We start from the raw sequence: 25624 nt of genomic DNA, 5'->3' as shown, positions 1-25624 counted from the left end.
GTCGCTCCTTACTTTCAGTTAAAAAACTAGTTTTTTTTATGTAATCTACTAATAGAGGTGCGAATATTAAGATGCTCGATTACAATGTTTGTTCGTTAATAGGAATTATTTTGTCCAACTCAAATTGCTAAAGTCTAGCCAAGCAATAGTGCTAAATTGGACACAGTGATTCTACAAAACATCCGTGATTCCTTTATTTTAGACTGACATATTGCCGATCCATTGTCACGTTGATGAATTTAATAGCACCTGCAAATAACAAATTGGCATATACCTACCAAATGTTTTGGATAGAGTTCTAGTGTTGTCGTTTTCAATTATGTCAACCTTTTATTAGTTAGCTATAAGGAAGTACATTATCTAACATGCTAATTTTCAAACATTCCCTGGTAACGAAGTGTAGGTAAGGAGTGACGTGCCTCAGAAGTAATCGAAGCTCTAAAAAATAGATTTGATAACAATATATTCATGAAAAGAGTCAAATTCTTAGGCTGATTAGAATTATACAAAGATCATTAGGTTTAATGTTACTCGTCAAAACTTACGAGCCTGAGAAAACTTACCCAAGTATTGACAAATGGGAGGAACACCCCAAAACGTCAGGCTATCTCAATGAAAATCATACCATCAGATTCAGTATGTCAGAGAACGTTACTGGAGAACTTTCAAACTCCTACATACAAAAGTGCGGAATTATGCATTTTTTCCGCCAGTAGAAATATCACTGATGCGTGTTTATTTCTTCAATTATACGAATCGTTTATTAGTTAGCTATAGCAATAGTATATTAGCTAATATGCTAATTTTATAGCCTAAAACGAAAAGAAACGCATTCAGCTCTCAACGCATCCTGTTCCACAGCCTCTGATGAAAGTGATATTAAAAAAAGTGTGTTGAATAGTCTATCCACTCTATCCTCCGAAATTAAATAAGAAAACAAGTCTTCTGAAGTGAAAATAACGATCAACATTAAAACTTAAAACGAGCAGAAATAATTCTGTACATGAGGGGGGCTGTCCCTTCCTCCACCCTCGCTGTGTTAAACTCCAAATTTGATGATGGTCACCTTAAGAGATTGTGTATTTCTAGTTCGTTTTTTTCTAAGGGACCATACTACAAGAAATAGACGAATTTAAAATTGATCTAACGTTTTAACGCTGAGATGAACAAAAACCTCAAAAGTAGACTTAATAATTTTGGTCTTTGAAGGGCTCTTATCGTCTGAAGTGCGCGTGTGTGGGCAAATTCCACGTTTTAAGAATGCGTTTTGTTCTACCGACCAGGAAGGAGCCTTCCAAAATTAATGATTTTCAAGATTGTTCCTAGTTTTTTTTTTTTTTTTTTAATTTCGTATGCTTCCTCTTTTTTTATTCAACCTTCCTGCCAAAAAAAGGTGAAAATCTTGTGTGTACGCCTCCTTTAGGCTACCCAATCTTTTGCATGTCGAAATTAAATTATTAAAACGCTAAAGACTCCGTATTTTCTTTAGTTAAACTTCGGTGAAGTTTGCGACGATTCTTGATAATTTTGAAGAATCTTCTTAATTAAGCTCGTTATAACAATTTGCCAAAAAATTTAGACAGTCGTTTATTTGTCCATTGAAGACTTTAGATTGACAGACTCAATCAGCAAGTAATCAATCTCGCAGAAACATAAAATTAGACATAAATCCTTTTAGTGCTTCGGTGTAAAAGAGCCTTTGTTTCTTTTGAGTGTCAAACTGTGAATGCCGCGGCTATTAATGTAATTTAGAAAAATTCGAGAAGATCGAAAAATTACTTTGTCCCTTATAGTGAGTGCGTAATGCCTTTATATACGATGGTTTAGACTCGGCTCTTCGATTCCCATCTCCCCAAGATTCATCAAACATTTCGTTGTAACGAACTGAAAGTAAGGAAATATGCTCAATAGTTACCGACTCTATGACATCCAGCTGATTAAGCAAGTCAAATGTGTAACTGCTAGTTACATTTAGACTAGTGATTGTCATATCTGGTAGTGGCAAAAATGGACAGGAGAGACCCCAGCGTCATCAAGTTGAAAGATCTTTGCAAACATTCAAAAGATGCGCCGTTTAGTTCAAACTTACATTTGTTGTCAGCCCTAGCTTGGGATATGACCTTTATAGACTCTCTTCGAGCTCTAACAGAAGTATTCTGGCGCACGTCTAAATTAATTGAACCTTTTTCTACCTTTAGCTGTGAGCCTTTCTTCAACAGGCATTAAACCACGGATTGACTCAGAAATAGATTTACATTGTCTTTGGTGAGGCAAATAGCTCGATATCCTCTGTAATCACTCATTCATAGAGTGACGCTGCCTTGGTTGGGCCCTCTTTTGAAAAATTGCTCCGTGGCTTTGCCAATCAGCATTTTCACAGTCCATCCTGCTCTAGTATGTAATTTAGCCTTATGATCCGCTCATGCTTCACAGGTGGAGGCATATTAACATTTCTACGAGCTACAACTGCCACATGGTCGCTGGCAAAAGAATAGATTTCAAGATTCAAAGAGTCCACATAGTCGGTTTGTAAAGGATCAAGCCGGGACGAACCTTGTGGACCGAGATAAGGGTCAAATTCAACAAGCTGTTCTAGACCATAAGCAAGGCCATAGGCAAGACTAATAATTAACATCTGATTGAAAGTTGTTAAGCCGTATTATATATGTTTATAATTAACATCTGAATGGGAAATCAGCCAAAACAGAAGCCGAGTGACTCCAAAGGCTAGTGCATTCCTTGAATTGCGAATGGAGGCGATGCATCTTATACCCATCTTCAGAATTTGAAGTGGTATCTCGACATAGGTTGTAACTAAACTGCGTTTGGAGCGGAACACTTTCGTAACGTCTCCCGCCATTAAATTCGTGGGCTAAAATTGGTAGAAGCAGGGGCTCCACTGGCAGATTGTGTTCACAAGGCTAAAACAAGGAAGTTCTCCAAAATGAGGAGGGCCAGTTTTCTCCTGCCCCCCAACGACAGTCATGTGTGTAATGTCAAAACCGCAGATCGGTTAACGCACGGCTTGATAGGGGAGGGAGTTAATACCATTTGCTAAGACTTGCAAGAGAGAGTTTAATAGAGGAAAAAACGGGTTTAATTTCAATAAAGCAGTGACAGTTTTACTAAAACGTACTCTAAACAAAAGCAACAACAAAATATTCGTTAATAAGAAATTCCGAATATTTCGAATTCACATCTGGGAGTCTTTGTCAACGGGGAAATAAGAAAAAAAAATTAGTTAATCATCTAAAGAAAAAGACAGAACAGCAAAAGCAAAAGAGAAAAAAAGAACAAAAGACAAAACAAATAAACGAAACTCATATGTTAATAAAACTTCCAAAGTGCGGCACAACTGTAATCACAGATAAGATAACAAAATCTTTAGCTAATTTATCAGTTGTGTGGAGTCAAAATATTAAAAAAAAAGATCAATTAATGTTTTGTAGCTGCTTTTGTTTTTCGAACGTTTTAGTACGTCTGTCACTCCTTTATCTTAACTAAACGCGTTCTCCTCTTTTTTAAACTCTCTCTTGTAAATATAAAAGCAGTGTGGTCTAAGAAATTATTTATTTTCAAAGACGTTACTTTATTACCCGGTTCAATGCCCCCATGATGTCCCAGTACCCTGCCAGCGCTGGTTTTTCTTTGTATTCGCAAGTACTTTGTTTTCGCCATTAGTATTTATTGTTATTTATTTAAAAATAACTTTTTCCACAAAACAAGCTCTTCAAAGAAAAGTTGAGATTAACATTAAACCAAAGACGAGCAGAAAGAAAGTCAAATTTTAGTCGATTTTATTAGGTGTTTTATGGTTTTATATTATTTTTTTTTTTTTTGGGGGGGGGGCTGTTGTTGTTTTGTTGGTGTTGGATCCTCGATGACGCAGATAACTTTAATTTTTTTTTGTCGGGTGATGTGAGGGTCGCTGTTTCTTGGGGACTGCCGGTGAGTTGATTTCTTTTCCTTATAGGTTTATATTTAGATGTTGTTTGGTATGTTTATACCAAGTTGTATCATTTTTTATCTATTCTATTTCGTTTCCCAAATAACAGGCCATTGAGCTCTTTGGGATATTGTTTTTGTTATTGTTATTTTATGGAAATAAATGGAAGTTGACTTGACTTGACTAAATAATAATTTGAGCCTATATGTCAGTAACATCTCTAACGGCTGTAAGTTACTAACAATAAATAAATGAAGCCCAAAACGAACAGAAATTACAATAAATAACCGAGTCAAACTCAAAACGAGCAGAAACTAAGAGGAGTTGGGCTGACACTTTTTACAGACCAGAACACAGTTTGTACTTTGCTGAAAGCAAAATGCGTTTTAAATGTTTTCTTTTTTTAACTTTAATAAATCTAATATTATTAACAATTTCAGGAATGAATATTAGTATATCAAACAGTTCGTGGTAACGAACTGTAGTAAGGAGCGACCTGGCTCAATAGTAACCAAAACTCTAAAAAATTGAATTTTGATATCAATAGCTACATCAAAAGAATCGCATTTTAATGCTGATTTTAAATATATAAGTTTCATCAAGTTTAGTCTTACCCATCAAAAGTTACGAGCCTGAGAAAATTTGCCTTATTTAAGAAAATAGGGAGAAACACCCCATAAAAGTCGTAGGATCTTAACGAAAATGACACCATCAGATTCAGCGTATCAGAGAACCCTACTATAGAAGTTTCAAGCTCCTATCTACAAAAATGTGGAATTTTGTATTTTTTGCCAGAAGACAAATCACGGGTGCGTGTTTATTTGTTTGTTTGTTTTTTTTTGTTTTTTTTTTTTTTTTCCCAGGGGTCATCGTATCGACCAAGTGGTCCTAGAATGTCGCAAGAGGGCTCATTCTAATGGAAATGAAAAGTTCTAGTGCCCTTTTTAAGTGACAAAAAAAATTAGAGGGCATCTAGGCCCCCTCCCACGCTCATTTTTTTCCCGAATTCAACGGATCAAAATTTTGAGATAGCCATTTTGTTCAGCATAGTCGAAACTATGTCTTTGGGGATGACTTACTCCCCCACAATCCTTGGGGGAGGGGCTGCAAGTTACAAACTTTGACCAGTGTTTACATATAGTAATGGATATTGGGAAGTGTACAGACGTTTTCAGGGGGATTTTATTTTGTTTGGGAGTGGGGCTGAGGAGAGGGGGCTATGTTGGAGGATCTTTCCTTGGAGGAATCTGTCATGGGTGAAGAAAAATTCAATGAAAAGGGCGCAGGGTTCTCTAGCATTACTATAAGAAAACAATGAAAAATAAACATGAAAACGTTTTTTCAAATGAAAGGAAGGAGTAGCATTGAAACTTAAAACGAACAGAGATAATTACGCATATGAGGGGTTCTAAAAATACTTTAGCATAAAGAGCGAGGTACTTAGGAGGAGATAAATACCTTGCTCTTTATGCTAAAGTATTTTTAGTAATTTCAACTATTTATTCTACGACCTTTCTGATTCAGGGGTCATTCTTAAAGAATTGGGACAAAACTTACGATTTAGTGTAAAGAGCGAGGTATTAACGAGGGTACAAACCCCCTCGTATACATAATAAAAATATAAGGTTATGAAAGTTTGTTACGTAAGTTAATTCTTAAGTTACGTATATTTTTTACTAATAAAAATGTTCATTAAAAATTAAAAGTTCTAGTTGCCTTTTTAAGTAACCGAAAAATTGGAGGGCAACTAGGCCTCCTTCTCCGCCCCTTATTTCTCAAAATCGTCTGATCAAAACTAAGAGAAAGCCATTTAGCCAAAAAAAGAATTAATATACAAGTTTCATTTTAATAATTTATGTGCGGAGAGCCAAAACCAAACATGCATTAATTAAAAAACGTTCAGAAATTAAATAAAAAAAAAATAATTTTTTTAGCTGAAAGTAAGGAGCGACATTAAAACTTAAAACGAACAGAAATTACTCCATATATGAAATGAGTTGTCCCCTCCGCAATCCCTCGCTCTTTACGCTAAAATTTTAAATTGTTTTAAAAAATAGAATTGTGGCAGAGTCAAACTTTAGCATAAAGAGCGAGGAATTGCGGAGGGGACAACTCATTTCATATACGGAGTAATTTCTGTTCGTTTTAAGTTTTAATGTCGCTCCTTACTTTCAGCTAAAAAAATTAGTTTTTTTTATTTAACATATCTTAAAATGTCATTCTACATTCAATTGTTTTTATTTTCAGTAATGTTGATGGTGATTTTTGTTTCGGTATTATGAAAAATACAAATACACAGCTCACAATAAGGGATGTTTTCAGTAAAGGGCAAATTATGTTCATGTCCTTAGAAGGCATGGGGGGTGTCGGTACTACTCCTCTTAGGTTCTGCTTGTTTTGAATTTGACTCGGCTATTTTATTGTAATTATGATGTTTGTTTTGTTTGTGTTTTTTTTTTTTTGGGGGGGGGGGGGGGTCATTCATTTAGTGATGGTGACTTATGTTAGTTTTTGCTTTGAAAGTATTTGACTTTGATTCTGCTCATTTTTTGTTTAATGTAGCTTACTTTTCTTTGAAAACTTCTTTTGGTGAAAAAGTTTTAAAAATTAATTTTATGTAAAGAGGGCATACTTCCCTCAAAACAAATTCTTGTAAACACTCCTAAATCCTTTGAATTTTTCAAAAATATTTATTTATTTATTATATTATAAAATGTTTATTTTATAATAAATTTTTTGGTATAAATAATATTTTATAACAAATAAAATATTTATAATAAAGAAATATTTATTTATTATACAACATTTATTCATTTTAGGTCCCATTTTCTTTTGGCTGGAATTTTTTTTCTTGTTCCATTTTGGAAATGCGTTTGTGATATCATATTTGCTGTTCCAAAGGATATGAGCTTGGTCACGATAATTACTTTTACTTATCGCTTTGCTTGTAAACGTAGAATTCATCGATCAAACATCTCGTGCCTTATGGAGCAAGACATTATGTTGTTCAATTGGTTGATCAATTGATCAATTTGTTTGATCGTTATTTGAGACAAAATTAATTATAGGCTCAATACCCAAATGATTTTGTATGCATTAGCGAACTAAAGACATTCCAGGAATCATGGTTTGTGTTTGACAATGCATTGGAAAATCAACCCTCAACCACAAGAGATGGTAAACTTATTAGAATTGGATAGTCAGCAATTTAACATGGAAAGATAGGGGTTACAAACTATCAGCAACGCTTACAGGTGACTTCATAAAAAAAAATACTTCAAAGAAAATTGGGTAATTTGAGATGATTAATCTATAATTCAATAGGATTTAAGATAAAATTCTTTGAAAGTGATAACTAATAAGCGTGTTTTCTTTCATAAATTGTTTTAATTCGAGATCTAGTTTGCACAAGGTAGGTGAGAGTAGGTCTTAGTAGGCCTAGTAAACCGAAGTCGACTGTGGATAGAATCCTACCTAGTTTACCCTCTCCTGCAAGTATCTGAAAAGACAAGTGTGGAACAGTTTTGAGTAAGAAAAAGCCACCAAACGCTTGATGGTGCTGGTGCCGTTTCTACTTTTACACGTCTCCGATACTCTTCGATTGAACCTACAGATAATAATTTTATTTTCTGCCGCAAAAAAAGAAAGTTTCTTTTGTAGTTTATTTTCTTTAACTAGACAACAATTTTCAATCATAGTTAGAAAACTATTTTCGATCATAGATAAGCTAGGTATTTTTAAAATAGCATGTTGGCTTAGTAATTTGACCTTTTAATCTTTGCATAAGGACAAGTAGCTTAACACTGTCTTCAGCTGTCGAATCCCGTCTAATTTTGTGTAACTAGAACAAAACATATAGAAGCCGTATGTTGTCTAAATGTTTCAAAACATCTAACTTTACTACTGTTGAATGCGTCTGATCGGCTTATCTGCTTATCATAAATTTGCTAAATGTTTGCTTTCGTTCCAAGTGCTATAAAGTTTGTATTACTGCGAATAGCCAGATTCTGATGATTGCATATTGTTTCTTTGTCATTATTAGAGAAGCGTATCCATTTTTTAGCTTTCTAAAATCGCTTCCCAACGAAACTAAAAATGTGTAAAGTGGGCTTGCTGACTGGTAATATTACCTATAGAGCGAAGCGTATCAGTCCATGAGCCCTGCGGGCAGCGAGGTGAGGTCTGTATTCTATATTTATTCTACAAGGAGTGATAAAAAAAGAAGAAAAAAACCTTAAACTAGGTTTATTACATAAATATAGAATACAGACCTCTCTTTCGCTTAAAATTCTCAACCAGATTGGCTGTAAAATTTTTTGAATTATATAGAAATATTATTAAACGAAAAAAGGTTTATTATTGCAGGGAATCTTGCGAAATATTTAACTTACTATACTTTATTAAGTTTTTGTGCATCGCTAGATGGGGTTTATAAACCCCGACTATCCACGCCTACGAACAAAGTTGCTTTGTTTCTGACATTTTTGCGCTTTGATAAGTTAGTCATACTATACCATCTATTTCAGTCTTTGCATTGAAATTATCATGAACAACTGTTCTAATCCTTACTGAATGTACCATAAATTTCATAAATTCACGCAATATTTATTGCCAAAATTGCTGTCACGCATATTGTCTACGATAATTTTCCAATGTTCCTTTTGATTCGTTTTCACAACAGATTTTTTACCAATAAGGTTAATCAAAATCATAGACTTCATTTCTAAGCCTTCAAGTGGTGATTCTTCCTCAATTAACAGTTTTCCCCAAATCATGTTTTTAAATTATCACTTATTAAGGCTGGATTTCGTTCTTTACTAGTTTGTAGCAAATTTTGCGACCATATTTAGTGATTTTGGTCTATACGAAAGACAAGAATCTAATCATTAGCTGTTTTTTGTTGTCTGTCTGAAGGCCTGTTTCATAGATCAATCCAAAGTAAGATGTGGGAGTCTTTCTCTTAAAGACGCATGTTTGTCACAACGATTGGCTGAAAATGATATGCCTCGGTTTAATGGATTTGAAGATCCTTATCCAATGTATTCATTCAGCAACTCGTAAGACCGCGTCCGCATGCGTGTCTAGCTATAATCCGATGTATAGACGCGTGTGTGGTCAGAAATCAATGTCTATGCAACTACCGTTCATAAGTAAAATTCAGTACTCAGCTAAAAATACAAATTTAGTTTCAAGTTCATTACAATAATCATTTCTAATTATGCAAGAGAGATCATGCTGACAAAACTTAGAAAATTGTGATCCCTATTTTTTACTGTCACTAAGATAATTTATGAGACCAGCCAAACTGCGTGCTAGCGTGCCCTAGCGTGCTACACGATTATGCCTGGTGCTGTGTATTTGCTTAAAATAAAAAAGATGATTGATAAAAAAAAACTAATTTTAATTTTAAAATGTAAACATAAATGATGAAAATAGTGAAACTTGATACATTCTGACTGGTGAGGTAGAAAATCATAGACTTCGAGTTCTAGAGTCTGGAATTGGATGCTTGGCTGTAACTTGTTTAGCCAAGCACCTAATTTTACTTGTAACGATAGTTACATAGACATTGATTTTTAGCCAGACATATGTCTAGACATGGGATTCTAGCCAGACGCGCATGGGAACGCCACTTAAGACCATCTGCACATTGCTTACTCACGTAAATTTTAATCTGTAAATGTGGCACTGAAATAAAAAAAAATTGACCAAGAACCAAGAGGAAGTGTATATATTTTCTAAGGGAGAGTACAAAAGTCAACGAAGAAATAGTGGGAGGGGGACAAAATTGTGTTTTTTTTTATATAGTATTTTTAAGCTGATGGCTAATATTTTGATGACTATTTGTTTTCGCTTAACAGATGATTAGACAAGAATTCTAACGATTTGTTTTTTTCTATTTATTATTTTATCCACAGGTTCTTGGACTACACTGATTAACTTTGACTAGTTTATATTTAGAAACAGAAAAACGTTTCAAAAGCAAAACTGATAGATATCTTATTTATTGAAATGCCAAGAGAAATTAGCATCTTTTGATTCAAAGGGAGTGGAAAGTCCTTTATTTAAACCCAAGCAAGTTTCCAAGTGACCTAGGAAATTTTTAGTGGAATATTGCGAGATTAATGTTCTTCCCTTAGCAAAAATTTGCCAGAAATGGCTGGCAGTTATGTGGTGTGGGAGTTATTACAGCAGCCTCACAAAATTGAGTTGAGGCTAAGGCCAAAAACGGCCAACTGCGATTACTCCCAAATAGGTGCTAGGATGCTGCTGCCCCTCAGGCGTGGCAATTCGAGATACGTCTTGCTTATTTGTATCCTTATTTCATGAAACCCCTCCTAGGTAGTTTCCTAGTGTCCACCAATACTTCACTCGAAAGTTGACGAAGATTCCCTCCAAAGCGTGTAAATCCATAGCTTTATAAGAAAAATTAAACATTCAAAAACCCTTTGGAATCATAATAAAAATTTCGTTCATCCCAAGAACCCCGCGCGTTAGCTTCAGACCAGCACTGGTAGACAACGCCAAATTCAGTAATTGAAATTATCATCGTTTCTAGGGTTGTAGAATCAAATCACCTATGTTTCTAGGGTTATAGAAAACTAGCACTTTACTGAAAACACAAAAATCAAGTATAAAAACCAGGAATATTGATTTGGGAGTCAAAAGTGAGTATTTAACCTGACAACAATAAATTAATCTATGAAGCTTTTCATAGTCTTACACCAGTTGTGACATCAGTAACTTCCAGAATGCAATTAAAATTATCTTAAAAACATGAGTGTAAAATTAAATATTTTTCAATAACCGCAAAGTCACTGAACAGCATACAAAAATATTGGATTGATTTAAAAAGTAACATTTTGTTCTCGCCAGCTATAATACTAATAGTGAGTAGTATACAATCTTAAATTTTAAGAAATATGCTGAAATGAAGATTAAATAAGACATAATATATACTCTGGAAATCTGGTGATTTCTCTTTATTAATTAAAAAAAAAAACTTTTCCCCCAAAATAAGATTTTCAAAGAAAAGTAAAGAATTGCATTAACCGAAAAATGAGCAAAAATAAAATCTAATAATCTACCAAGCGTAAAACTACCACAAGTCAGCATCGATAAATAAATGAAAACCAAAACGAAAAGAAATTATAGTAAATAACTTAGTCAAATTCAAAACAAGCAGAAATTAACGTGAGTAGAGCTCAAAACCCCTATGCCTTCCCAACGCCAGACCATAATTTGCACTTAACTGAAAAAAAAATACAAATGAATGTGCATTGTCAGTTTAATATACATATACTGATATTTATTAATCAAAATTTTAATAATGTTTGATTTATTAAAGTTATAAAAGTAAAAACATTTAAAATTTCATAAATTGCATCCCTTGCCCTAAGGCCTCAGGAGAGGTGGGGGGGGGGTTGACATCCCTAAACACATAATTACTGAGCTTCTCAACAATACTAAAAAGATTGATGTCCCAAAAATTTTTGGGATGTTTGTTACAGAAAATGATGGTCGGCGGGGGGGGGGAGAGGGGTCTCTCAAATCCCTTTGACTCTTTAAAAGGACACTATAACTTCAAATTTAGAATCAAATGATATTCATCTGAATTTAATACGATCACCCGTTCCATAACAATCTTATGTGAGGTATATAACTTAAAACCCTTTCCCCAGGGCTCTGGGATGATGTTCCAACCTTTGTAGCATTGTTAGATGTTCTTTGGACTATTTTAAACAAAATTGTCATCGCATAATTTTAATCATATGCATTTGATTAAAAGAGGGGTAGTTGAGAGGGGGAGGGGGGCTGGTTGACCTCCATTACTATTGACCCTTGAAAGGAAACTAGAACTTTCAATTTCAACCAAATGAGCCACCTCTAAAGTTTATACAACCATCCTTTCCATAAGGACCTCAAATACCTCAGAGGCATAACTTGCAACCCTCACTCTTAGGCTCTGGTAGTTTGTATCAACCTCAAAAACTTTGTTATATGATGTTAACACTATATTGAATAAAGGGCCTGTCTCAAAATATATATTAAATAAAAAAAACTAGTTTTTTTAACTGAAAGTAAGGAGCGACATTAAAACTTAAAACAAACAGAAATTACTTCGTATATGAAATGGGCTGTCCCCTCCGCAATCCCTCGCTCTTTACGCTAAGGCTTTTAATTGTTTTAAAAAGTAGAATTGTGGCAAAGAGTCAAACTTTAGTGTAAAAAGCGAGGGATTGCGGAGGGGACAACCTATTTCATATACGAAGTAATTTCTGTTCGTTTTAAGTTTTAGTGTCGCTCCTTACTTTCAGTTAAAAAACTGGTTTTTTTATTTAATTTCTGAACGTTTTTGAATTAATGCATGTTTGATTTTGGCTCTCCTTACATAAATTATTTTTAAAATGAAATTTGTACATTAATTCTTTTTTTGGCTAAATGGCTTTCTCTTAGTTTTGATCAGATGATTTTGAAAAATAAGGGGTGGGGAAGGAGGCCTAGTTGCCCTCCAATTTTCCGGTTACTTAAAAAGGCAACTAGAACTTTTAATTTTTAAAGAACGTTTTTATTAGTAAAAAAACACGCAACTTAAGAATTAACTTACATAACAAACTTTTATATTCTTATATTTTTATTATGTATACGAGGGAGTTTGTAGCCTCTATAATACCTCGCTCTTTACACTAAATCGTAAATTTTGTCCCTATTCTTTAAGAATGACCCCTGAATCACAAAAGCCGTAGAATAAATAGTTGAAATTAATAAAAATACTCTAGCATAAAGAGCGAGGTGTTTATCTCCTCCTAAATACCTCACTCTTTATGCTAAAGTATTTTTAGAACCCCTCATATGTGTAATAATCTCTGTTCCTTTTAAATTTCAATGCTACTCCTTACTTTCAGTTGAAAAACGTTTTCATGGTTATTTTTTCATTGTTTTTTTATAGTAATGCTAGAAAATCCTGCGCCCTTTTCATTGAATTTTTCTTCCCCCACGACATATTCCTCCAAGGAAAGATCCTTCCACATATCCCCCTCCCCTCAACCCCACCACCAAACCAAAAAATCCCCCTGAAAACGTCTGTACACTTCCCAATAACCATTACTATATGTAAACACTGGTCAAAGTTTGTAAATTGTAAATAACAGTTTAAATCTTTTCGGTTTCTTTAAGATTTTATAGTTTGGCCTGCTCTTTGTATATTGGAGAAAATTGTTCAGCCATTTTCAACAACATATACCCTTTTAAAAATCTGGACACAAATAGTAGTATTTAATTTAGTTTCATGCCTCATCTAGTTGACCTGAAATAGAGAACTTGATACCATTCCCACAAAAAAATCTCTACGCTCTGTGAAAGTTTGGATGCACTTACAATATTGCGATTGGGTTAAATTTTAAGATTTAAAATTTTTTTTTATAGTAATGCTTGAAAATCCTGCACCCTTTTCATTGAATTTTCTTCCCCCATGACATACTCCTCCAAGGAAAGATCCTTCCACATATCCCCCTCCCCTCAACCCCACCCCCAAACCAAAAAATCCCCCTGAAAACGTCTGTACACTTCCCAATAACCATTACTATATGTAAACAGTGGTCAAAGTTTGTAAATTGTAAATAATAGTTTAAATCTTTTCGGTTTCTTTAAGATTTCATAGTTTGGCCTGCTCTTTGTATATTGGAGAAAATTTTTCAGCCATTTTCAACAACATATACCCTTTTAAAAATCTGGACACAAATAGTAGTATTTAATTTAGTTTCATGCCTCATCTAGTTGACCTGAAATAGAAAACTTGATACCATTCCCACAAAAAAAAATCTCTCGCTCTTTGAAAGTTTGGATGCACTTACAATATTGTGATTGGGTTAAATTTTAAGATTTTAGAAATTTTTTTCCCAAAGTCAACGGATCAAAATTTTGAGATAGCCATTTTGTTCCGCATAGTCGAAAGCCATAGGAACTATGTCTTTGGGAATTACTTACTCCCCCACAATCCCTGGGGGCTGGGGGCCTAGGTGCCCTCCAATTTGTTTGGTCACTTAAAAAGGGCACTAGAACTTTCCATTTCCGTTAGAATTAGCCCTCTTGCGATATTTGACATCCCCTGGGGAAAAGAAAAAAACAAATAAACACGCACCCGTGATTTGTCTTCTGGCAAAAAATACGAAATTCCACATTTTTGTAGATAGGAGCTTGAAAATTTTTGCTATAGGGTTCTCTGATACGCCGAATGCGATTTGTGATGATTCTATGACTTTTAGGGGAGGGGGGTTTCCCTTATTTGCCAAAATAAGGCAAATTTTCTCAGGCTCGTAATTTTTGATGACAAAGACTAAATTTGATGAAACTTATATATTTAGAATCAGCATAAAAATTGATGTATCTCTTAGCATCAAAATTCCGTTTTTTAGAGTTTCGTTTACTATTGGGCCTTAAATGCACCTTGGCATAACTTAAAACCCTTGCCCCCAGTTTTGGTGGTTTGTATCAACCCCAAAAACCTTGTTATGCTGTCTTTGGACTATTTTGAATAAAGTGACTGTCACAAAATTTTTTATTCGATGTGTTTTGGGAAAAAACAACATGTTGAGGGGGGTATAGCTACCCTCAGATCACTTTGACTCTTAAAAGGGTACTAGAAATTCATATTACAAATCCAATGAGTTCCCTCTGAAGCATATACGACCACCCCTATTCTATAAGAACCTCATGTGCCCCGGGGCATAACTTGCAACCCTTGCCCTGAGCTGTGGGGGCGGGATTGTATTCCTCATAGACGTAATTTCCGGACACTTCGACTACAATGAAGAAATTTGCTTATCTCCAAATTTCAATCGAACGTCTTTGGGGAGATGATGAGTGTGGGTGGGGGCTGGTCGCTCTCAAATCACTTTTGACTCTTAAAAAGTATACCATAACTTCCAATTTCAAACCAAGTAAGCCCCATCTGAAGTTTATACGATCACGTGATCCATAAAAACCTTACATTCTCACAGGGCGTGACTTACAACCTTATCCCCAGGGCATTGGAGGGCTTTGTCAATCCTAGAGACATTGTTATATGTTCTTGGGACTATTTTGAGCAAAATTTCTATCCCACAATTTTAATCAAATTCGTTTGCTTGGGATCAATTGGATCAGTTGGGGGGGGATTGCTGCCCTCCATCACTTTTGACTCTTAAAAGAGAGCCAGAACTTTACATTCTCAACCATCTGAGCATCCTCTAAAGTTTATACAACCATCCCTTTCATAAAAGCTTTAAATGCCCCAGGACATAACTTACAACCCTTACCCCCAGGCTGTGGTGATTTTTTTTAACCCCAGTAGCCTTGTTATATGATATTTAAACTATTTTGAATAGTATTGCTATCTCAAAATATCTATTTGATGCATTTTGGGAGAATACTACGTGTGAGTGTGTGTGTGTGGAAGGAGGGGTGGTAGCCGCCTTCCGATCACCTTGACTCTTAAAAATTGGTACTAGAGCTTCTGATTCCAAATCCAATGAGCCCCCTCCGGAGTTTACGTGACCCCACTTTGTATAAAAAACCTTATATGCCTCCAGGGTATAACTTACAACCGATGCCCTGAGGGATGGTGGGATTTGTTATCTTCAAAGACCTGATTTTTGTAACTTTCAACTATTTTGAACAAAATGGATATCTTAAATTTTGATTGGAAGTGTTTTAGGAAATAATTGGCTTGGTGGGCTGGGGGGATTTGCCTTCCAATTACTTTCAACTGATAGCAAAGGCTCTAGTCCTTTCAATTTCCAATCGAATGAGTGTTTTTTGAAGTTTCTACGATAACGATTACTATAAAAATCTTATATGACCAAAGGGTATAACTTACAACCCTTGTCCTGAGGGCCCTGGAGGTTTGTCATATTCAAAGACATAATTTCCAGACCTACGTACTACGTACAACAAAATGGCTATATCAAAACTTTGATCGGAAGTATTTGGAGAAATGAAGGATGGTGGGGGGAGGGAGGCATTCACACTCTGATTACTTTCAAATATCAAAAGGGCGCTATGCCTCTGAATTTTCAATCGAATGAGCCCTTTTTGAGGTTTTTGCGACAAAGCTTTCTTTAAAAACCTTATATGCCCCTAGGGCATAACTTGTAACTTTCACCCTGAGGGCTGTTGGGGGATGGGTTGTCATCCTCAAAGACTTAATTTCAGGACCTTTCAACTACATTGAACAAAATGGCTATTTCAAAATTTTGATTGGATGTGTCAGGGGAAAAGTTGGGGGTGAGAAGAGGGTTAGTTTTCCTCCAATTATTTTTAACTATTAAAAAGGGCACTATTCTTTTCAATTTCTAATCGAATGAGTCCTTTTTGAATTTTCTACTACAACGTTTTCTATAAAATCTTATATGCCCCCAGGGCATAATTTATAACCCTCGCCCTGGGGGCTGAGGGGGATTTGTCATTTTCAAAGACACAGTTTCCGAACTTTCAACTGCGTTGGACAAAATCGTTATCTCAAAATTTTATTGGAGGTTTTTGGGCAAAGGAGTAGGAGGGGATTTTGTTGCCCTCCAATTACTTTTGGCTATTAAAAAGGGCACTAGCCGTTTCAATTTCCGATCGAATAAGCCCTTTTTGAAGTTTCTGTGACAACTCCTTCGATACGAAGTGCCCTGGTCTAAAAAAAGCATAAAACGAATAATACATTGTGCCAAAATTGTTCTTTACTTAGGCAGCGCTGTTCCGCTGCCTATGATACAACCGTGAATTTTAAGCTATGATACAAATTTTAAAGCTAGTCTATAGTCCTAATAGTATCAAGACGGCTTTATTTTGAACATGCCTACAAACTAGTCATGACATGTCCTTCTCAAAATCAAAAGGAGAGTCAGTCATTGAACTAAGCCATTGAGCAGAAGTGATACCAAATTAAACGAAAAAATAAAAAAGAAGCAACGTGGATTGTTGCTTTATCTTAAAAGGTATTGATCCTAAAAGGGACGGATATTATTTATATTCTGTAAAAACTCCTATATTATTTTGCGTTTTCAGTGAAGTGCTAGATTTTTATAATCCTAGAGACATTGGTAAACAAAGTTAATTGGTTTATTTGGGCCAGTTTTCTTGATATATATTATATAGGCTGTGAAGTAATAATGTTTGTTCGTTTTAAGTTTCAACTTCGCTCTTTACTTCTCGCGGGAACACTTGGTTATTTTAAATTTAGTTCTTTTTTGGTTAAAATTTAATGCAGAAACAACATCGCCATGATCTTTTTTATTTATGCCGAATTATTTCTGTTTGTTTTAGTTCTTAATGTCAATCCCAAGTTTCAGTTGAAAACTTATTTTTAATATAATTTACTAATTATCACCGATCTAGGGAGATAAGACACCTCTAGAAAATGCTACAGACAATGTTGACAGCTACGAAAAACTTTCAGTCTACAATATTAAGTTCATTATCTATACTTAAAAATACTATACATGTTTATTTCAGGAAGGTTTGCTTTTCAATGAACAAAAAGCTGTTGTTACTCGCCTGATTTCGTCAAAAAAGGTCAGAATGAAGGCAGGGCTTCATAGATTGCCTACTTACTTACAGAAACTAGAAGGCTACTGTACTAAAAGAGAGCTGTTTAAGGGCTCATTTAAAAGCTTATATTTATACCTAATTGCTTTTTATAAATTTGACTTGATAGTACATTCCCATAAAGTGCACTTTCGGTAGTTTCCTCCATTTTTTTTTTTCAAATGAAAAAAGTGCCTCTCCCAATGAAAAGACCAGAAAAGGTGTTTTTCAAAACCGAGGATGGAGTAAAAAACAAACAAGGCAAGAACGTCCCTTCCTCTCAATTACCGTTGTTAGAACGGTAAATTACTTAGAACGTTGTTAACGGTAATTAACCGTTGTTAGCACAAAGGCTCCATTGCAGAGTAAAGTTTGAAGGTTCAATTCAAAACTGTTTATAATTCAAGCTTAATTTTTGGTAGATTTTTAGTTTTAGTTAATTTGTTTTCGCAATAAGCTTTTACTTTTAAGATGTGTTGGCGATTTATGAAACTTACTAAGAGGGTCTGAAGGGGAGTATGTGTGAGCAGCTCTTATAAATCTCCAGTTAAGGGCTTTAGACCAATTGCAGTGGTAGTGTTTTATGCTTCCAAACTCTTCCACTTAAGAAGTGAAACCTAAAGTGTCATTTTTAATGCTGTATGGCACTTATGGATGGTTAAATTGATAAAAAAGCCCGTAGATATGAGTAATAGCTTTAAAATGAGCCTTCCCGGGATATGCTTTAAAAAATAAGCACATCACATTGGCAAAAATTGTAGATTAACAGGTATCGAACGCATGGTAATCTAATTTGACGTCCAGCGCTCTACTAGCAGAAATACGTATTTAATAATCTAATTTAATATATTGGCAATTATAGGACTTTAACTGAGTTGCTTATTAGAGGGAGGGGGCTAGAGGATAAACATGCGAAAGGTGTTCTTTCAAACCTCTAGTTAAGGGTTTTGGATCCTAATTATTGCAATGATTCCGTTTTATGCTTCCAAGATCTCCCACTTAAGAAGTGATACTAAAAGCGTTGTTTTCAATGCAATATTTTGCTTACGAACGGTAGAATCGATAAAAAGCATATAGATATGAGCAAAAGTTTTCAAATGAACCATTAAACATCACTCTAAAAGTTCTGGTAGCCCACTAGTCCCACCTTTTCCACCTGAGACATGGTACCAAAAGTGCTGCTTTTAGTGCCATTTGAAACTTATAGATGGTGGAATTTATAAAAAGAACGCAGATATGTGCAATATTTTTTATTTGAGCTATCAGAAATCTATGTACGATGTTCTGGTAGCCCACTAGCCACACCCCTTGAGAAACGGCATAAAAAGGGATTTTTTCGTGCCATATGGCACTTGCAGATAGCAGAATTTATATAGACCACGTAGATATGGAAAATAGCTTTTGAATGAGCTCTTAAACATATCTCTATGATGTTGTAGTAACCCGCTCAGCCTGGAAAAAAGAATAAATGTTTCAATAGATTACTGGTGAGTAGGCGATTTATGAAACTTAAAAAGATAACAGGAAGGGGAATTGTGTGGGAGGGGTTCTTGTAAGCCTCCATTTCAGGGCTCTGGAACACAAGTAGTAAAATAGTATCTATTTTGTACTTTAGATCTTTTTCGCTTAAGAATCGGCTCCAAAAGTGTTGTTTTTAGTGCTATATCGCACTTACAAATGGAAGAATCGACTAAGAAAAAACACCCAGATATGAGCAATAGCTTTGAAATGAGTCATCAGACATAACTCTTATAAGTTCTGCTAGCCAAATAGCCCCAGCTTTTCTACTTGAACCATGGCGCCAAAAGTGTCGTTTTTAGTGCTATTTGGAACTTGTAGATGGTGGCATCTGTAGAAAGAGCGTAGATATGAGCAATATCTTTTATATGAGCTATAAAAAAATTGTCTACGACGTTCTTGTAGCCTACTAGTGCCACCCCTTGAGAAGTGGCACAGGAGTCATTTTAGTGCCATATGGCTCTTGCAGATGCAAAATGTCTTTTTGCAATAAATTTTTGCTTTTAAGACAAACCAAAATAATAGTTACCATTCCTGAATTAGTGTTAGATGACAACTTTTTTTTACTACGTAGTTTTTTTTTTTCAAAACTTGTTTTTTAACTTTAGTTATTATGGGCTGTGGTTCGGTCTTTACTAGGTTGCAGCTACTGCTGTAACCATGATGATCTCTTTTCCATTCGGTATTCGACGCAGTCAAAGTTAAAAGAGGTACTACTTTTGTTCCTTTTGTTCTTTTTTCAAAATGATGACGTTTTAGTCTGTCTAAAGAAAATTGTACTTATTAGTGTTTTCTGTTAAAATTAGCAGATTTTCAAAAAAAGATAACTTGTATCTTCTACTCGGTGCTCCTTTGCTTGGTTGGAAACATAAGTAAAGCAAAAGTAAAGGATATGGCATTAGACTTTACAGTCCCTACCGGCGGTGCTAATCTCCATTTCACATGTGGAAACATACCCACAGCAAAAGCTATGAAAATAGTGTTTTTTTCGCCTCCAATTTTTTTTGCCGATTGGAAATTAATTTTAACAAAGTGGAATGTTATCCCTGACTATGCTGGATGGTCTTATAAAACGGTTCCGTTTTTTATTGATGTTCATGCTTAGCAATTTTTGAATGTTAACATCTGATTTTTGAAAAGAAAGTTGATGGAACAATCATTGCTAAAACAATATGCGATTGCTGATTCTTTTTTTTCTTTTTGAACAGGATGGTTGCTCAGTTTTGCAACTTGCTGTGTCTCAGTCAAGAGAGGATATTATTCGCTTTCTTCTAAGTCGAAAGCCAGACGTCAATATCTTATGGAATGTAAGTTACCCCCATCGTTGAATATCTTGCCATCGTTAATTTTGTGTAATGTTGTTATTGTTACCTTAAGTTCTTTAAGTCAAATATATGTAGTTAAATGAAAAGGGGAAGATCTCTGAAATTTTCAACCTAAACCACCACTGAAAAAAAAAGCTCATTGTGTGTTAAAAATAACTAAATAAGGAGACACAGAAGTAGGACATTAAATATTTCAGAATATTAAATTGGTCAGAATAAAAGTAAAGTATTTAGTTTTAAGCAAGTGAAAATGACCTTCTAGCATTAAAAGAGGTAGCAAATGTCTCTCACGTGCATAGTTAGGGTCTTTCGGGATCAGGCCCCCTGGAGGCTCGTGGTCATGTGACAAAGACGTATGGTAATAACGGTAGTGTTGGTTACAACGGTGATAAGTATATCATCGTGAAATGATAGTAAATAAAACTCTTCTGGTAGCATGACTATGTTCAGGCTAACAAGTATAGATTAACAGGAAACAATTAATGAGTCAACGAAAAAGAAAAAAGATCCTCCAAATCGATTCAAATAGCAAAAGGCGCCGACAATCATTGACGTTTCCGCTGCAAGATCTTTTTATACGGACGATCTTTTTATAGCAAGACTATGATACAAACAATTGCAGATGACACAAGCATTTTTGTTTGTGCTGAAAATAAGGTAAGCATAATATCACTAGCACAGAGGGTTAACCATGAAATTAGCTCGCGGTGCCTCGCAAACAAAATGGTTGTTTGTGCATCGAAAAGCAGTACAGTAATGTTTACGATGGGTCATCGCTCTCTTTTTCATTTTCCTTGAATATTGAATTTGTATTTTGATAAGGTCCTTATTCCAAAAACTCAGGTAACCAAAATTTTGGGTGTGCTTTTGGATACTAGCCTTTCTTCTAAGCCTCATCTCTCCTATCTCAAATGTGTATTTTTTCTCGTCAGGTTGGTGTCCTCCACACCAGTTGATTCGATCCTTTCTTCCCACTGAGGTTATGGTCTCTTACTATTATGCGCTTTTATATTCAATTCATGTACAATTCAGTAGCTAAAGGGATTGTAATATCATATACAATTCATATTCAATTCAGTAGCTAAAGGGATTGTAATTGTTTTTTGATAAACTAAAACTGTATGAAAACATACTAAATATACATAGATTACGCAAAAACATATGAAAAATACAAAGATTACGAGCCCCTTGTTTATTTCAATTGCTCAGTTTATGTGATGATAATAACTTGGGCCAATTCTCGTTCCCTTATATCAAATACTTTACAAACAATATATTTCACCGGAAGCTGAGATACCTTACACAATGATAGGGCTCTGATCGGAACCATTGGATTGTTTTATCGACATAATAAACTTGGCAAGCAATATTTACAGAAAACGTTCTTATCTCTATGGTTGTGACCGAAGTGTACCTGATAGGCCTACGAGATGTTAGCAACTTCAATAGAACATCGGGATAGAGCTCTGATCGAATTACTTTTAGGGGATACGAGGGATTAGCAACTCCAATGGTACATCCGGATAGTGCACTGATCGGAATCGTCGAGGGGTAGTATGTATGCTTCCCAATAACAAATAACTGTACGTAAACAATAGGTGGATTTCTTGGATGACTCCTCCGAAACATCTCCTTATAAAAAATTTGGCAAAGAGATTTTGAGAAGATTAAAAAGAATTTTGTATAGTAATTCTTTCAATCCTCCCCCAGTGTAACATTTCACCTGGAATATTCACACCCTCCCAGAAATTTCCTTCCTTAAGGAAGATTACTCCCCCCCCAAAAAAAATATGTCTGTATGCTTCCCAATAACAAAGAATATACGTAAACAATGGACAAATTTCATAACTTACAGGCCTCTCCCCACGAACTGAGGGCTGTTATTTTACACCTAAATATGTAATTATTTTATCTTTCAAGTATACTGAACAAAATAGCCATCTCAAAATTTTGATCAGATAATTTTGGGGAAGCAATGAACGTGGGAGGGGCCCCAGTTGCCCTCCAATCTTTTTAGTCACTTAAGGGCATTAGAAATTTTAATTTTGGTTTGCATGCACCCTCTCTCGATCTTCTTGGACCATTATTTCGATACATTCACCCCTGGGAGAAAAAAAGCACGCATCCATGATCTTTTCTGGCAAAAATCGCAAAATTCCATATTTTTGAGACAGGAGCTTGAAATTTCTACCCTTGGGTTCTCTGGTACGCTGAATTCGATGATATGATTTTGATTAAGATTCCTTTAATTTCAGAGGGTGTTTCATCCCTATTTAAAAAATCAGGCATTTTTTTCTGGCTCGTAAGTTTTGATGGGTAACACTGAAGTTGATGAATCTTATATGTTTGTAATCAGCATAATATGCTAGTTCTTTGATGTATTTATTCATATTAAAATTATGTTTTTTTAGAGTTTCGGTTCTTATTGAGCCGAGTCGCTCCTTACTTACAGTTCGTTACCACGAACTATTTGATTAAATAAATGAAATGAAATGACTGTCACTCAACCTTATAGCAAACGAAATTGAATACCAAAACTCTTACGGCCAAGTGGAGATCAATCTATTGCACTACCAATGGAAAACTGTGAGAACCGCAAAGGAGGGCTAGAGGTGGGAGTATTCAACCTTCAATGGAAGATCCAAAGTCTATAAACGTGAAATATTTTTAACTTTTGGACATAAATGGTATCATTTTCTAAATATTTTTCCCCTCAAACCTTAGCCCCCTAGTCCCAGCTACTACTACTGCTACTAACAACCAATTGCAGCATCAAGCCACCTGAGGCCAACTTTACTATCCATGCTTCTCCTTCATCACAATCTTTTCAAAGTCTCCCTCTTTACATCTTCCCAAGAAGTACCAGCTACCCTTAAATGTTTCGTTACGACACCCTCCAGCCCCATTCGAAGACGAACTTCGACATTAGGCTGCAATCTCCACTCTTTAAAAAAAATCTAGGCACTCTCGGACTTTAGAACGAGCTAACGGATCTTAGATGGCAAAAATCTTGTCTACATACTTCAAGATTGTTTCATTTTTATCACTAAAAGCAATATTGCTTTACCTTTTTTTTATCGCTTTACCCCCAACATTTTTACCCCCAAAATTTGAGACGAGTGTTTAGTGACATGTTCAACAACTAGCGAGTTTTCTTTTTACTGATGAGCGACATAATATGTGCTTGTTTTCACCTATAATTTATGGGCAAAGTTCATAGCTTGCAGCCCTTACCCTGGGGGCTTTGGAGGATTAATTCATCATTAAAAACATAGTTATTAAATTGTTCGACTATGTTGAACAAAATAACTGTCTCAAAATTTTGTGTGTCTTTGTGGAAAAATAAGCGTGGGAGGGGGCCTGGTTGTCTTCCAGTTTTATGGTCATTTAAAAAGGCTCTAGAATTTTTAATTTCCGTTCAAATTAGCCCTCTCGTGATATTCTAGGAATATTGGGGCAGTACAATCACCCTTAGAAAAAAACACGCATCCGTGATCTTTCTTCTGGCAAAAAATACGAAATTCCTCATTGTTACAGATGGTAGCTTGAAACCTCCAAAGTATGGTTCTCTGATACGTTGGATCTGATGGTGTGTTTTTCATTAAGATTATATGGCTTTTAGGGGGTGTTTCCCCCTATTTCCGAAAACAAGGCAATTTTTTCGAGGCTTGAAACTTTTGATTGGTAAGACTAAATTTGATGAAACTGATCTATTTGAAATCAGCATAACAATCCGATTCTTTGGATGTTTCTATTGGTATCAAATTCTCGTTTTTTAGAATTTCGGTTACTATTGAGCCGGGTCGCTCCTTACTTATATTTTGTCATCACCAACTGAATGATAGTTTATAAATGGAACTATTGGAATGAGTGGCGTCTTTATGAAAATGTAGTAGAGCCGAATGTACTTTTCAAATTTAGGATAATTTTTTTTTTTCAATTGTTCAGTAAAAATGGCAAACAAGCAAACATTTTTCATTGAATACGCCCTCAAAAAGATATTTTCAAATGAAAGGGGGTAGGGTACAAATTTAGAAAGTCACATTTTTGTCCCCTATCCACCAATTGACGATCCTGATAGACATTAAATTTGACAATGTGTTTTGTAGAATTTAATCATCATTGTCCATCAACAAGAACTGGCAGTTTGGAATTTATTGCTCGTGAAAGCTGTTTTTGAAATAAAATTTGATTTTATGTAAGCTATGCTCACCAGGAATGCACCGTTCTCCCCCAGTTTACAATTTAATAGAAAACCTTCTTTTCACAAGCATCATCATATATTTTTTTGCGCGTGGGGGGGGGGTGACTTGTGCTATGAAATGTCTATGTACATTGGCAATCTAATTGTTGAGCTTTTGTTTGGATTGAAATTTGTATGATAGGATTCAATCGAGTCTACAATCCTATTATGGAGCAAAATTGTCGAGTAGGATTGTTAGAATCCACGGAAAGATTGAATTGTTTGAGTTTGGAGAATAATTTCTTTGAGTTTGGAGAATATAACCTTGAATATCTAATCATAGAAAAAATATTCAAAGCAAAAGAAAATTAAAATTAAATTGAAGCTTTTAGAGATTTAAATTTAACTTTTAATCTCAAAGGTTGCATTTGTTTGATTTTTATCGAATAGTGTATTGTTCAATGTTATATTTCAAGCGTTCTGGAGTTTGGAATTTAATATTAATTGATACTATGACAAACTGAATCAAAAGCTTCGATTGTGACTGAAAAGACACCTAGGCCTTTAAATGTATGCCTAAAATGGACTTGATTTCAGACAAAATCTTATGACCATCCAATCTAAAGACAACGATAAAACAACAAAAATATCCATAAAAAGCAATTCATGCTTTACTCACAGTTGACTGGGTAGGGCCCCAGGATATATAGAAGCTAGTTTGTTTCAGCAAAGGTTTATTAAATTTAGTAATTCAATTATGCAGAGGTAGTTCTCTCTCAATTGCTCGTTTTTTTTCTTTAAGGGTCAAACACTGCTTCACACAGCAGCCGCTCGTCAAGGTGGATCATCACTCAATATTGTTCGGCTAGTCCTACATCACAATAAAGATCTGAAACTGAAACCAAATAATGTAAGTGTCTACCAGTTCTTAAAATTATATATTGTAGTAAAATACAATGATTTATGCAAATAACTTGGTAATAGTGTGAAAAATTTACTACTAGATTGTGCTATTTTATGAAAATTATGATTTTCAAACAGTGATTTATGAATTTCTTATCTTCATTTTACATAATCTTAAGAAGTATCGAACTACAA

General features: G+C 34.9%; 1 protein-coding gene across 1 annotated transcript in view; it reads left to right on the top strand.

Annotated features, from left to right (window-relative positions):
* Positions 1-25624, top strand: part of LOC136035049 (uncharacterized) — a 262359-nt gene that overhangs the window by 14682 nt on the left and 222053 nt on the right. Inside the window, exons 4-5 of the mRNA XM_065716648.1 lie at positions 20227-20325; positions 25329-25436. Of these exons, the coding sequence (XP_065572720.1) occupies positions 20227-20325; positions 25329-25436 (207 nt within the window). The remainder of the gene's footprint in view (positions 1-20226; positions 20326-25328; positions 25437-25624) is intronic.

Source organism: Artemia franciscana, chromosome 2 (genome assembly GCF_032884065.1).
Source record: "Artemia franciscana chromosome 2, ASM3288406v1, whole genome shotgun sequence".
Taxonomy (NCBI): domain Eukaryota; kingdom Metazoa; phylum Arthropoda; class Branchiopoda; order Anostraca; family Artemiidae; genus Artemia; species Artemia franciscana.
The sequence above is the reverse complement of the archived record's forward strand: the minus strand, read 5'-3'. Positions and strand labels throughout refer to the sequence as shown.